The 14,834-nt window shown below is 33.4% G+C and overlaps 3 protein-coding genes across 5 annotated transcripts; 2 read left to right on the forward strand and 1 right to left on the reverse strand.

The window, feature by feature from the left end:
- The first annotated feature begins 472 nt into the window (after window positions 1-472).
- On the forward strand, window positions 473-1,640 carry LOC8287447 (late embryogenesis abundant protein At1g64065). Its single transcript, XM_002509826.4, has one exon. The coding sequence runs from the start codon at window positions 861-863 to the stop codon at window positions 1,524-1,526; it is 666 nt and encodes a 221-aa protein (XP_002509872.1). The 5' UTR covers window positions 473-860; the 3' UTR covers window positions 1,527-1,640.
- Window positions 1,641-5,196: 3,556 nt separating this feature from the next.
- Window positions 5,197-6,234, forward strand: LOC8287449. The gene has a single exon (XM_002509828.4). The coding sequence runs from the start codon at window positions 5,340-5,342 to the stop codon at window positions 6,006-6,008; it is 669 nt and encodes a 222-aa protein (XP_002509874.1). The 5' UTR covers window positions 5,197-5,339; the 3' UTR covers window positions 6,009-6,234.
- A 4,677-nt stretch (window positions 6,235-10,911) lies between these two features.
- LOC8287450 (probable membrane-associated kinase regulator 2) lies at window positions 10,912-12,882 on the reverse strand. Of its 3 annotated transcripts, none has more exons than XM_015715089.3 (2): window positions 11,320-12,882; window positions 10,912-11,210 (listed from the first exon to the last, which is right to left on the reverse strand). In XM_015715089.3, the coding sequence occupies exons 1-2, from the start codon at window positions 12,506-12,508 to the stop codon at window positions 11,137-11,139; spliced, it is 1,263 nt and encodes a 420-aa protein (XP_015570575.1). In that variant the 5' UTR covers window positions 12,509-12,882; the 3' UTR covers window positions 10,912-11,136. The 3 variants fall into 3 exon arrangements, with proteins under 3 accessions (XP_015570575.1, XP_015570521.1, XP_015570621.1); XM_015715035.3 differs by having other exon boundaries at window positions 10,912-11,240; window positions 11,320-12,865; XM_015715135.3 differs by having other exon boundaries at window positions 10,975-11,215; window positions 11,320-12,876.
- Window positions 12,883-14,834: the final 1,952 nt, after the last annotated feature.

Raw genomic sequence — 14,834 nt, forward strand, 5'->3', positions numbered from 1 at the left:
TTTTATTATGTTTTTATCCAGAGTTATTTGGTGTAAAAGTATGCATTTATCAATTTAACACTTCTCCTTTCCTTTTCCTTTTCCTTTTTTTTTTTTTATATATATATTTTAATCGTGCCATAGAGAAAAATACGTAAGGTCACTTTAAAGCCTGATCGTGTCTTTGCTTAGAGTCAAAGGAAAACTGAATAATAATAAAGAGAAAGAAATTCGTATGGAAACTCTGCATGTAATATGATGACCTATTCTAAAATCATTTATACTTCTACGAGAAGGATGAGTATTTTGATTTTCCTTTTATTGACATACCTCTACCTCTTGGAGAGGGAGTAGGCGGTTCAAATTCAGTTTCTATTTTTCTACTAACCTAATTTATACACTAAACTAACAAATAATTAAATTTTTTTAATTTTTTATAAATAAAAATATTAATAAAACTTCTTAATTAGTTTTAAATTTGTTCCATCACATTAATCGTACTAGTAGTTTCTAATTAAGCTAAAATCATATAGTACTCAACGAAATCATTAATTATTTAGCTCCTAATGAGACTAACTCTTAAAATTAAAAAGTAAAAATATTTGAAAGGGAAAAAAAGGAATTTACTAGAACGACCTAAACCGAGTCCCTCAATTAGGCGGGCGCCTACGTGACTGGACTAATCCACTTAATCATGGGAAAGGAAACCAATAAAACGCGTTGTCACGATATTGCATCAATGCAATTACTTAGCGACACACGGAAAAAAAAGACCTACAAATGTACATGCGCAGTTAAATTAAATAAGACCAATTCCCTCATCCCAACCAAAAAAAGAAGAAGAAGAAAAAAGGAAACAATCTCTCCAATCTCAAAAAACTATGGTGGAAGATAATCAGATCGTTCCATTAGCACCAGCGGAGACTAATCCCCGAAGCGACGAAGAGTTCGCAGCTGTAAAACCAAACCTTCGTCTCCAAGAAAGAAGCAGTAAGTGCTTAGTTTATGTTCTTGCAGGAATTGTTATACTTAGCGCAGTCATCTTAGTGTTTGCGCTAGTAGTACTGCGTCCTGTAAACCCTAATGCGGAATTGAGTTTTGTTCGATTAAAAGATCTGAACTATGCTGCTGGTAGTGGTGGTAATGGTAATAATGTATCGTTGCCTGCGTTTAATATGACATTAGAGAGTGAGCTAAAGATCGAGAACTCGAATTTCGGGGAGTTTAAGTATGATAACACAAGTGCAAGAGTGTTTTATGGAGGGATGGCTGTAGGGGAAGCGATCCTGCGCGAGGGGCGTGTCAGTGCTAGAGATACTCTGAGGATGAATGTTAAGGTGGAAGTAAGATCGCATAAATATATATACAATGGTACAGACTTAACAAGTGATATAAATTCTGGGATTTTAAAGCTGAATAGCCATGCCAAGTTCAGTGGAAGGGTAAATTTGCTGCAGATTGCAAAGAAGAGGAGAAGTGCTTCTATGGATTGCAGTTTCAGTCTTGATTTGAGAAGCCGTTCAATTCAGGATTTAGTATGTAACTAACTAACATTTGTTTGTGGATTGGTTTGTGTAGTTAAACTCTTTCTTTGATTGTTTATAAAAATATTTTGATACTATATATATACACACACGTAATGGAGTAATATTATTCATTAATTCCTTGTTGAGATTTTTGGATGAGTAAGAGTTTCGTGTAATTTTTCTTGTTCTATAGTCCGCATACACAATTTGCACAGCTATTGGCATTTCCTAAATCAAATTACCAACTTTTCGTCTCAATAGCATCATTCCAATATATGTTAAATTCTTCCTTTCCCTGTACTTAGGGATTAAGATCATGGCATGAAATATTCCCTTTTTCTTTTTCTTTGGACCAAAAAAGGGGTATTATTTTCTTTTAATCCTTCCATAAGCAATGATCAAGTTAAACATAACTCACTATAGAAAGTAAATGGCCTACAATATTTATAAAAATAACATTTGATTCTCGATTATTCAAAATTTAATCAATATAGTTATTTATGAACGCACAAATTTTACTAAAAAGAAAATATATATTAATTTATTTAAATTTCTGACCTCTAAAAATTAAAAATCACATGCTATTTATAAATCAGGCTTGCTGCTTATTTAATGTCCCTACAACGACATAGTGAATTGATTTCTGTCTTTATAATTTGAGGGTTTGGGATTATTTCATATATTATGGAGCTTCATTAGAATCTATCCCTTGGATGTATTTGGTAAATCTATCGAATTCAGAAATACGTTTCATGAGTTATATTATCATATGTATATATGGTGGAGGAAGCTCCTTAAGCACCAAGTTACAATTAATTCCATAGGTTCATATCATTGGTAATGAGATGTATAAAAGGATAGAATTATTGGGCAACTTGTCGATAAGCCATCGAGTGGGTTAATTAATGAGTGGCCAATTACAACTAAGCTATATATATATATATATATATATATATATATGTATATATAGGTGATACTAACAGCTTAACCCAACCCATGCAAAGAAAAGAGAGCCTTCTTTCAAATTGAAAGTGAATGATGGTGATGACAATAATTGATTGTTTACTTGTAGCTGAAACTTGAAGTGGATTCCTTGATACTTCTGTAAAGAAGAAACAATAAGCACGGAGAATTTCCAAACTTGTCAAAGTGAATGGAATATCAAAGTGATCTTCATCAATTCATAAGGAAAGGGAAAGAAAATTGGGTTCTTCTTTTTATTTGTTTTGGGCTGGGACATAAGAGATGAGAGATCTAAATATTACCCACAAAGTTGCCAGGGCCCATTCTTGGGAAACTATACAAGTCGTTCGTTACAGCTATTTTTTTTTTTAAAACCAAAAGACAACTTCAATTAAGATACATCATAAGACAATATAAGCTTAAGAAAGTCGGGGGACTAGCACTGAACTTGCAGCACGAGCTAGACAATGTGGGACCTACAAACATATGAGATAGAACAACCCTCAATCTCATTTAACAAAGATAAACAATCATCTACTAACAGACCCATCTTAATTGCTTGAACTACAGCAAGCGCATCTAACTCAAAATCCATATGAGATGGTCCAATTTCTTTCACCCATTGCAGAACACGCCTAAAACAAAAGGTTTCGATAAACTCTGAACTAAGATCATAACTGAAATGGGACAAAGAAAGAGCACCCAAAAAGCAGCCACTGTTATCGTTAATAAGAGACCCCCAGACCAGTCCTTCCCTCGGCCGTAAAAATCGCAGCATCACAATTACACTGAAGCCTCCCAATCGCTGGGGCAATGCCATCGAAGCCTCTCACTATCAGGACTCCTAACACCTCTACCAGCGAAAACTATGGTTTGTTTTCCCAATTACACTGACAAGCCACTCATTGAGATAGAGAGATATAAAACTCAACAGTCTTTCCGAAAAATATGGTTTGTTTTCCCAAACAAGAGCATTAGTACCACATCTCCACAAGATTGAAACCGCTGTACATATCTCGTCCCTGGTACACCTGTCAAACAAATCCATCAAACAATCCAGAAAAACATTATTAGACCCACTTCTATATCCAACAGTTGATGCTACCCAACACTTCCTAGCCTAGAAACACCCAACAAAACAATGATAAACCGACTCTTCAGCACATTGCAGACATGACATAAGTTTACAATGTTAACATGTCTCTGGACCAAGTTGTCCAAAGTTGGCAAAACTTACTACAAGCACGCCATATCAACATTTTTGAACTTTAGTGGGATTGATAACGCCCATAAGTGCTTCTAAAATTTTCTCAAATCCTGATTACTTGTAACATTTGGCAAAAAATTGAGGACCTTATATGCAGAACAGGCAGAATACAACTCCTTATTCCTTTTCCAATACCAACTATCAGGTCGTCTATAGCAACTCAAAGGAATTCCCAAAATGAGAGTAACATCTATCTCATTAAAAATATCCTTCACCAAATCAACATCCCATATGAGGCAACGATAAGGAAGTGACCCTGGCACATGAGGTTGGCCTTCGTTTGGAATCCACGGATCAACACCAATTATGACATCCTCACCATTCTCTATTCTAAACCTCACACCTTATTTTAAGAATTCTTGAGAGGCTAAGATACTTCTCCATATAAAACTTGGGTTCGAACCCAAGGTAGCTTCCAAAAAAGAGCACTTTGGAGAATAGAGAGCCTTTAAAAGCTTGGACGCTAAAGAATTAGGATATCGCAGCAATCTCCAGCCTTATTTACTTAATAAAGCAAAATTGAATTCGTGAATTTTACGAAAATCCAAACCACCATAGTCTTTTATCATGCATACCCTTTTTCCCACCAATAACTATTCATCATCTTTTCAATATCCAGCTAATTTATAGAGTTACAAAACTCTATAAATAAATCATTAACTAAAATTTTCAATAAATTACAGTTACAAAACTAAAAATTCAATTCACGATTTGAATCCGTCAAACTAAAACATTGATAGCTCAAAACCTATATATTTTAATGCAAAAGCTGTTCGTATATTACTTTTGTATGTATCTATTCTTTTTTCCTAATGTTATATGCTATATATTGTATAATCTCCTAGCAAGATTACATCACTGTGCCTTGGCTTTTGACCCAAAAGAAATTAAAAGAATAAAAAAGAAAAGAATTAGGACTTATATAATAGAATATAGGTTGCAAGTTGGATCTTGGCCTGCTTCACCACTTCCGTCAGTGTTCCTTAGAGGAAGAAGAAGACTTGAAATCTAGTTTTCAGTACCATTTCTAGATCATTTCTAAATCAAGTTGAGTGACGCATAATATTGACTATTATCACTTGCTTTTTTATTTCTATGTATATATATGTATATGGGTTGGTATGAATCCTCATTGAACGTTCAACATTCCAAGTCAAATTTTTTATTTTCTTATTCTTGTTTGTCCACCAATAGTGATTCAGTATACTTTATTTCTTCCAACCCATATTAATCTTGTATTTATTAGTGGATCTAATAATTTGTGGTGCAGTACTCAGATGTAAAGTAAATTGTTCTTGCCCTTACTTGGAAATTTCAAGAAAATGACCACAAAATTCTTAAGATTTACTTTTCAAAGAGAAATTATTAATTTAAATCCAAGGTGAAATTTCCTTCTATTGTACAATTTGCATATATAGTCAAACGGAAGCCGTGCAGCCAGTGCAAACGCGTAGGAAACAAAACATTATAGAATTGACCATATCATGCATTCCCAGTAACATGTCAAACACTATAGACAAAGTATTGCCGTTCATATTACGGTTAGAAAAGAAAAAATTATATACACTAAATCATTTCCTTGGAAACTCTATAACAATTTAGCCATGGCAGATACTGATCAGCAGGCCAAGCCTTTAGCTCCAGCTGCATTTCAATCTCGCAGCGACGAAGAAGCAGCAGCTTCGTCATCGATCACCACCCAGTTCAACTTTCGCCACCGGAACTGCATCAAGTGTTTCGGATGTTGCACTGCCTTCCTATTAATCATCGCTGTGACAATTCTAATCCTCTTTTTTACAGTCTTCCATGTCAAGAATCCTGTAATCAAGATGAACGAGATAACCCTTCTGCAACTCGAGCTAAATAAGGATGGATCGCTTAGGAACGGCACCAACGTTACACTAGAACTTGATATTTCAGTTAAAAATCCTAACGTTGCTCCTTTTAGGTTCAACAACTTCACAACAACTGTTTTGTACGGTGGAAATAATGTTGGAGAGGCGAGAACACCATCAGGGACTGCCAAGGCCCGGCGTACCGTCCATATGAATGTAACAGTTGATCTGATTCCTGAGAAAATTTTGCAAGTTCCAGGTTTGTTACAGGATGTAAGTTCAGGGAATTTGACTATGAATAGCAGTACAGTAATTGGCGGCAAGGTGAAGATACTAAAGATTGTCAAGAAATATCTTGTGGTGGAAGTGAATTGCAGTGTGACCTATAATTTCTCAAGCAAGGAGATCCAACAGCGTTGCAGACCGCATTTCCTTTGACGCCTCTTCATTCTATAGTTAGTGATTTTTATTTTATTAGTAACTTTTATTCTCTTGTTTTTTTCCCCATATCCTTTAATTGAGACTTATTTTTGTAACATATGCCAATATCATATGTGGCTCGGAAATGGCAATATCAATATATGTAAAGGGTTACTGGATACAGAGCGATCCATATGAGAACTCTTCTCTTTCTCTTTGCATAACAAAAGTACATTTCAAGACTCGAGAGAAAGAGAAGTCTGGTCACATCATTATTATGCACATATCTCATAATTCTTCCAAACATTCAAATAGTTTACTTGTCTCTCAATTCTTTTCTTTTGCAGAATATATATAATATTAAAATAAAAATCAATAATAAATTTCTATTAATGTTAGTGAATTTCTCAATTTTAAAAAATGAGACTTGATTAGACCACTCACCTATTGTTCTTTATCGGGTTATCAAAAATAGACAATTGCATTGAAATATTGTTGTTTATAGTACTTAATAATACAATAAATAGTTGTTTCGGAAAAAGAAAAAAATTACAATAAATAGTCTCCCTTTTGGATAGATTTTCCACATTGTATAGTTCTTCCCACACATCACATCCGAATTGGAATGAAAAGAAATTCTGATAGCGATATGCATCAAACCTTAGTTTAATGGTTACAATGAAAAATTAAGATGCACCTCTTTGAAAATAAGTTCAATATAGAGTTTTCAGTTCAAAAATAAGATAAGGAAGATAAATAAGGGAGCAAGATAAGCGTTTACTTGATTTTGACTCTAAAATCATAACTAGAATCCAAAGATATTAGAGATACGTTATTGAGTTGATTAAAGAATCAAGATTAGAATTATTAAATTTGAAATTAAAATTTTATATCATTTTAATATATTATGATAAGATATTTTTATATTTTAACACATTATAAAATATATTTTAACTTACTTATATATCATAAAATTCTTGATTATTTATTTTATTATAATACTAATATTTTTTTCTGAGAGGAATTATAATACTAATGGTTAAGTCGGACTCTGAATCAAAATCAGAATTAGAATAGACTTAAAAATAAAATAAAAAATTTAGTAAGACATAAAGTGCCCAACTCAAAATAAAATTTAATAAATATAGAATATTCATTTTTTTTAATAATATTATTATCATTTTATTTTTATATGTAATAATATTTTTATAGTATAATGTATTTTTAAATATTTATTATTATTTATTATTTATAATGTTAATAGTAGTCAGTTAATTAGTATATCTTAAATTATGATTGCAATATTAATAGTGGTTGCTTTTATATGAAATTTATAATAATTTTATTTATTTGACTAATAATTATTTTAAATTGATTATTATGAGAATGAAAGTTCATTCTCTAAAGAAATGGATAACTCGGATTTCCATTGATGTAAGAATTTAATTTCAAATCTGGAATATTTTTGGCAAACCAAATACCAAAAATTCAGAATCATTTATATTCTAATTTCGGTTTTGCGTCAACTTTTAAACATAAAATGATTCTTAATTTTTATAGGAATAAGAAGTTATTCACTCAAAAAAGAAAATCATTAAGGAAAGAATTTCATTTTAATCTTACAATATTTTGATAGAACCATTACCATACATCGCAACCATTCATTTGGGATTTTGATGGCCACTTGTCTTTTTATTCACCGGTTAGCCCCTAATAGAACTGGAGTGTTTAATTTAAGTCTTTGGATTCAAATGGGTATTAAGTTGTAAAAAGTTATTTATAGAGCATTGGAATGGACGTCTGCTTTTCTCTTAGGATCCAATAGTAAGAGACAAAAGAAATGATTATTGAATGATTAGGGGATAGATTAGGAGAACCTAAAAAGATATGCTAGCTATTATTAAAATTGTGATGACTCGGTCCTTCCTATTTTCTATTTTTATTTTTCTTTTTAGTATTGAATCTAAGTCTAACTACTAAACTTCAATTAATACTTAAATATATAATTAATGACTAATAACCTGATTTCGATTAAAATGCAAGAACATAAGGAAATACAAATTAACAGAAAAATGGGCTTTGTCGATATTTTTCAGCCCATAGTAATGGAGTTTAGTTTTGGGGAATCATACCACTTAGGGTCTAATACAAAAGGTGAGCAAATACTAAATTAATTACTTTTTAACTTCAAAAGAGAAATGATTTCTTAGCTGCCTACACTACTAACTAAAGAGCATTCATCAATCATCTTATAATGCAAGCACTATTGGGCCCCGTCGTTAATTCATAAAATTGGCTAAAGCTGATCTTCTCTTCAGTAGATTGATCCCTAAGGAAGCACAATTAGACAATGTTGCCCCCCCTCATCACCAACAACAACTTTGGTGCCCCCTATCGAATGGGGTCCTGAAACATAATTAACAATTGGATTATCGGTATGGTTAGTCAAGCAATAACTTCACATGAATTCCTCCATTTAAAAAGAAAAAAGAATAAGAAATTGGGACCACTATAAATAAAAAATTTAAACACTTATAAGTTTAATCGACAATAGATTCATTTTGAACTTGGCCAATGACTTAAATTCGAGCTCTAATGACAAACTTTGCGTAGTTAATTTATCTGTGTAAATGTTGGCTTAGTTCAAATAATGTAGAGAAACTGAAATTGGGGAATAAAGGAGAGACAAATCAAGCATGGAAAGAGAGCCAATCCCTTATTATGGGGGGGTGTTTAAGAAGGGATGTTGGGACTTTTAGGGATACAAAAGTGTCTCATGCATGGTGCATGCACTAGATATCCCTTTGGAGAAAATTTTCAACTTGTGGGGTGGTGCGTCAACTGCCCAAGTGTTACTTCTATCTAAACAAGTATGGAAAAAATTATTCACTTTGGACATGCTGGCTTCTCATGGGGGATTTTGTCCATACAGCTCCTAGTAACAATTATTGTTAGAGTCTCTATTCCTGCATGCACCCCTTTCATGACCTTTTTTCCTACCCTGTGCACTTGCAATTGTCCCCCTGCTTTTTAAGTGATTTCAAGTGATCCCAGCAATTCACCCATGAACACATCATAAATCCATCATTAGGAAAAAAAAAATAAATAAACAAACAGCATGAATTTTAAAAGTCTCGCTACCTCTAAACCAATTTCTTTCAAGATAATCGAGTTATATCTCCATAACTTAACAATCTTGTCCAACTATTATTAAATTACATGCATATATACAAATATCCTATATTTAGTTTCACATGCATATCGTTGTATATGGTCAATGTATATGGTTTTGCACATGCCATTAAATATGGCTGGTTGAATTAGGAGGACAAAGGAATTTGGAAGATAGTAAGATAATCAAATACACATATGCAAGGACTCACGAGCTAGAAATATTAATGTTTGGAACAAGTACCATTAATTTAATCCAGACATCGATCTTAACCCACAAACACCATTTAGGTAAGAGTCAAAAGCCTCACCTATATAAATAAACAAGTTAAACTATAGTTTTGTGCTTATGATGTACGAGCAAACAAAACAAAAAATGAAGGCAAATAATTTGATTGGTTTGGGTTATATTAGATTTTTGGTCGGTATTTTCTCCTCAGCATTAGCCAATAATGTACAACTCTGCTAACTTGTATAAGCCAAAGGGTTAATTGAGGAGAAAACCTGGTCGCAAATGTTTCGGCCATAAATTAAGCTAAAGCTGGATTAGGTTTAAAAAGCAAAGAGAAACAAAGAATCTGATTACTGGCCAAAAGCCCAAAACGACAAAAAGGTTTTGCCTCAATAAAACAGCAGAGTGGAAATACAAGCAGCGCTTTTGTAGGACCCAAGCAATGACACTAAGAGACAGATTGAATCCCAGACGTTATTTTCACAAAAACATACATCAACACCAATGAGCCTTCTCTAATTCCAAGATTTTATGATTAGACCATCTATAGTAGGGCATAAGAATATATATATATATATATATATATATATTAAGAAAAATATTAAAATATTATAAAAAATAAATTCAGCTATCTATTAAAATATATTAAATTTAAAATATTAAACCAATTAAATGACTATAAATATGTATTTAGCGTAAACCTAAGACACGGAATGGACTAAGAAATTTTGATAAGTGTATCCCTGTAGGAACAAGAAATTAGGCTGACCCAAAGGGAATATGCATAGTTATATTTTTGCAAAAAGAAAAAGACGAGGAGAGGAGAGGAGAGGAGAAAAAGAGACGGCAGTCGTCGAGCAATTCTGAAACCCCTGACCTGATCTTTAAACCCTGGTGTTTGTCTGCTCTCTCACTTCCTTTGAGAAAAAGAAAAAAGAAAATCTCTTTTTTCCTTTTCTTTTTTTACTGTTTAGGTTCCACCACTTTCCTCACTTCTCTGACCACTAAAGACACCAACCCAGTCCTCACTCCTGACTCGCGGACCCATAAATAATCCAAAAACTAACTCATTATTATTATTATTATTCATCCATCCATTCATTCACAAAAAAGCAACTGAGTTATCATTTCTATTCTACGGAACATGTTTGGCAAACCCAAAAATAAAAAACTAAATTTGATTCAGAATTAACTTGTTCTAAATTGAATTGCAGGTTAGCTTGGTTTGCATAACATATGCTACAAGCAAATTGAATTGGAACTTATTCAAGTGAGTATTTGCCTTGCCCTCAACCTGAACTAATTAATAGTTCAATAAAGGATCAATTCACAAATTTTAGGATTTATTAGGCTCCTTCATGCTTGTATAAAAGATCTGCTTATCGGTAATTTCACTTTGAAAGAAAGATGAAGCTCTGTAGACACTAGTAAAAGTTCAGGTAGGCGTCCTCCGCTAGTTTAGCAATAACACCAAACATCACTCACCTTTGTTAACCCTAACCAAAAGAGTTCCTCCCATAGTAAAAACACATAACATTGTTTTTTTTTTCTTAAGTAATAAAAAAAAGATACCCATTTACAGAAATGGAAGAAAATGATGGACTAATGAACTGATGATAACTTAATTCCTAGCTACAGAATCGCCACATCTAAAGAAACCTGAAAATACATACAATACTACGCTATATTTATCAACACAATTCTGATAATATCAGACCCAATTTTCCCGCCTTTCTGGGATAATTAAACACTTTGAATTCGAGAAACTTTCGCTTCACCTGATGATTTCCTTGACAATTCATGGGATGGATCGCTTACTGACCTTGACAACAGAGAAGAATCACAATCTGTTCAAATTAAATTAAACTAAATTATATTAATTCATTCATTAGGTCAGTTGATAAACGGTACTAAATATTAAACTACCTCTAGAGGCATTGAATGATCTTTTGCAGTGAAGAATAGCACTTTGGATTCCATCCTGTTGTTGCAACAGCGAATCATCCCTTCTCCTTGACGACGATGACGGAGCCGCCGCCACCGCAGACGACGCTGATCTGCTTTTCCCCAAATGTTTACACACAACTCTGAGTCCTGCTTGTTTCAAGCTCTTCACATTGCTCACTGCAGCCGTTATTTCCGTCTCCGGTTGCTTCTTCTCAGCAATTACTGTTGTTGGCGAAGAATTCTGGGCTGTAACCGCCGTTGAAGGAGGTGGTTGTTTGGGTCCAGAATCTGAGCTTAACTTGTCTGCATAGCGTTTCGAAACACGAATATAAAGTGGTCTGACTTTCTTCTTCAAATAGTTCTGCATTACGTCTTTTGAAAATCGTTTCTCATCTGAAGATGGCGCGCTGATAGCAGTGGCAGTTTCCTGTATATTAGTTTGCTTGTGCGATTTATTAGCGCTTTTACTGTTGTCTCTCGTGAAGAGAGAAACGATAGGCACTTCTTCTACCTTAAACTTGACAGTAAAAAACCTGTTCTGTTTTGTTGCTTCCTCTTCTTTCTCATCTTCTTGTTGTTGACTCTGTTTATTAGGACTAGTACTAGAAGCCGCTGTTTCATTATTAGCCTCTGATGCTGGCTTATCATTTACTGGTTTCTCTAATTTGGACTTTTTGAATCCTAACATGAAGACTCGAAATTTAGTTGCGGATTTCAAGAAAGAAACTGGGAACTGAGGCTTCGAATTAGGCTCTGAGGCATCAATGATTACAGAAGAACAGGAAGAAGAAGAAGAAGGCTCAATTGGAACGAGTCTTCCTTTGAAAAATAAATCATCAGAAGGTGAAACCGAAACATCTTGATCAATACGCTCATTCAGCGTGAAATTAAACTGACAATCATCCTCCTCCTCGTCAGACTCAGTATCACCATTAACTCTATTACTGCTTTGTTCTTCTTCTTCTTCGTCGGGCACGTCGAACTCCAAGTCGAAAAAAGGACCATCATCGTCATCTTCGCCATCGTCGTCGTCATCGGTCTCAATGGGGTTTTGAGTGACAATGGTGGTGGCGCGTGAGTTAAGAGTGGGATTAGCAGAGCCAAGAACGACACTACTGCCGCCGCCGCCGCCCCCTCTCCAGTATTTGAGCAAGCTAAAAGCTTCCATGGTTGGGAGAGCCAGAATAATGCAAGAAAGTCGGAAAAGGTGCAAAGAGAGATACTGGGTAATTGAGTAAAGTGAAATGGGTTTGTGTTGATGTAGATAAAAAAAAATAAAAAATAATAAAAAGGAAAAGGAAAAGGAAAAGAAAAAGAAAGGAAGAGAAAGTTAGGGTTAGGGTTAGAGATAGGAATTGGAGTATGGTGGTAGTACTGGTGAAAATGGGGGTGACAGAGTATGCAGATCAGCAGAAGAAATGGGTTTTTTTTCTTTTTATTTAGCAGGTTAGTCATGTGAGAGCAGTCTGCCAAGTCTCAGAATCTGTAAATATATGGATAGGGAACCAGTTTCTTACCCTTTCTTCTGTTTTACTTTTTCACTGTTTTAAGTGAATTGGGTTTTTCACTGCTAACCTTTTCTTATCTCCATACTCTCTACTTTCTTGTCAAAGTATTCAAAGGTCTTCTTTTTCAAGTTTGTAACCCAAATTGTTGGTTCCAGAGATATTTTTTTTATTTATCAGCTATTAAATAAATAAATAACATTAAAAGATTTATTTTAAATACTTATCTGTTTTCTAAATAAATATTTATATTTTAAATGTTTATCTGTTAAAATGTTACTCATTTATTTATAGAACCTTATCATATCTTTACTTGAGAAACGTTAGTAATCAATCAGATGTCTATTGATAGGCCATTGAAATTTGAGATAGAATTGGCAGGGGGATTGATTGACGACTCTGGGAAAGACAGAAATTTATCCTTCATTTAAAAAAATTATACTTAAGACATCAAGCCATTTAATTATTATTTAAGATCTTTTGTCTCAATCACGAAGAAACTACTGTGATAGAATAAGAGCTGTTTATACCTCAATTAAGATGTATTCATACTTCTTTACTAATCTAATTATACAAAAAATTTGTTATAAATGTATTTGAACATCTATTTTAAATTAGGTTTAATTTAATACACATTTGGAAGAATAATAAAAAATTTATACAGATAACAGATGCTGCCATTAGTTGTGCTCACTTTGTCTTTCTAATTGTTAAAAAAGAAGAAGGTAAAAAGTATTGAAATTTCAGAGAATGCATTAATTATTAATTTGACAGGACGAAAAGGACTAGATACCAGCTGCAGCTATAGCTCATGAGACTGAATAAATTGGGTCGTAGTCATTGGTTCAACTGTTGAACTCACGTGGCATACATGCAAACTGGGCACCCCTACCCTGAATCCATTTTTAAAAGTTTAGCCTGTAATGTAATGTTATGAGAAATTAGAGAAACCTTTGACCTGGATGACAGTGAATGAGGGTTCCATTATCTTCCATCTTTGAAACGCTGTAAACAAAAGAGAGGTAAAAGGAAAAGGTCCACTTCCACAATCCACATACGCCTGAGGAGAGAGATAAAGACTGTTCAATTTTAGAACCCACTTATAAAAGAATCACTATCTTAATATAAGTATTTGGTGGTGGGTTTTGCAGAAAGTGGTGCATCTCATTTCCTCAATATGATCCCTGATAGCTACCGTCTGATCTACATATGGACAAATAAGCCCAAAACCCTTTAATTTTCTTTTGTTATTTAGTATCTGGGGACTGGGGCTATTATTTTAACATGAACCCCACTTCTGTGGATTAATTCGCTCTTAAATCTCTTATGGGTCTACTCTCTTCCAAATGGGTCACTATCCAATCCCAAAACGATAATAGTCTTCTCGCTCCAACTGTTGGGACATTTGATATACATGCGTTTGCTCACATAATTCAAGTTTTTTCCTTTTCTGTTTTCAAAAGAAAAAATATATATATATAATTTTCTTTTAATCTTAAGATGATAGCTCATTACTTTAAGTTATAGTTATAATGTAATTACTTTTAAGAAAATATATTATTACAAGACATTAAACAAAACTTTATCCACTAGTCCAACTTTAAACAATAGAGTATTAGGCAACCCTAGTATTAAAGGTGTTCGTAATACCTAAGAACCCTCATAATAAAGCCAATAATTCTGAAAAATAGGCAGCTTCATGTTACCTTATATTGGGACCCATAAAGGAGATAGCTATAATAATGCCGTAATTGAACATTTGTCTTCTACCGCATATTTGTAAAAAGAATTTTTAATCTGAATTTCTAAACTCATCCTTTAATATAAATAAAGAGAACGAAATTCAACTATTCTCTTTAAATTAAAATATGCATTGGTTGTCAAATACAAAGCCAACAAAGCGATTTGAATTTGTATTTAGTCGCAATGGTTAGAGTATTAGTATGCATTATAATAATGGGAAGTTTAGAGTAATAAATGAAATCCATT

This window comes from Ricinus communis, chromosome 5 (assembly GCF_019578655.1).
Source record: "Ricinus communis isolate WT05 ecotype wild-type chromosome 5, ASM1957865v1, whole genome shotgun sequence".
In the NCBI taxonomy this organism is placed as follows: Eukaryota; Viridiplantae; Streptophyta; class Magnoliopsida; order Malpighiales; family Euphorbiaceae; genus Ricinus; species Ricinus communis.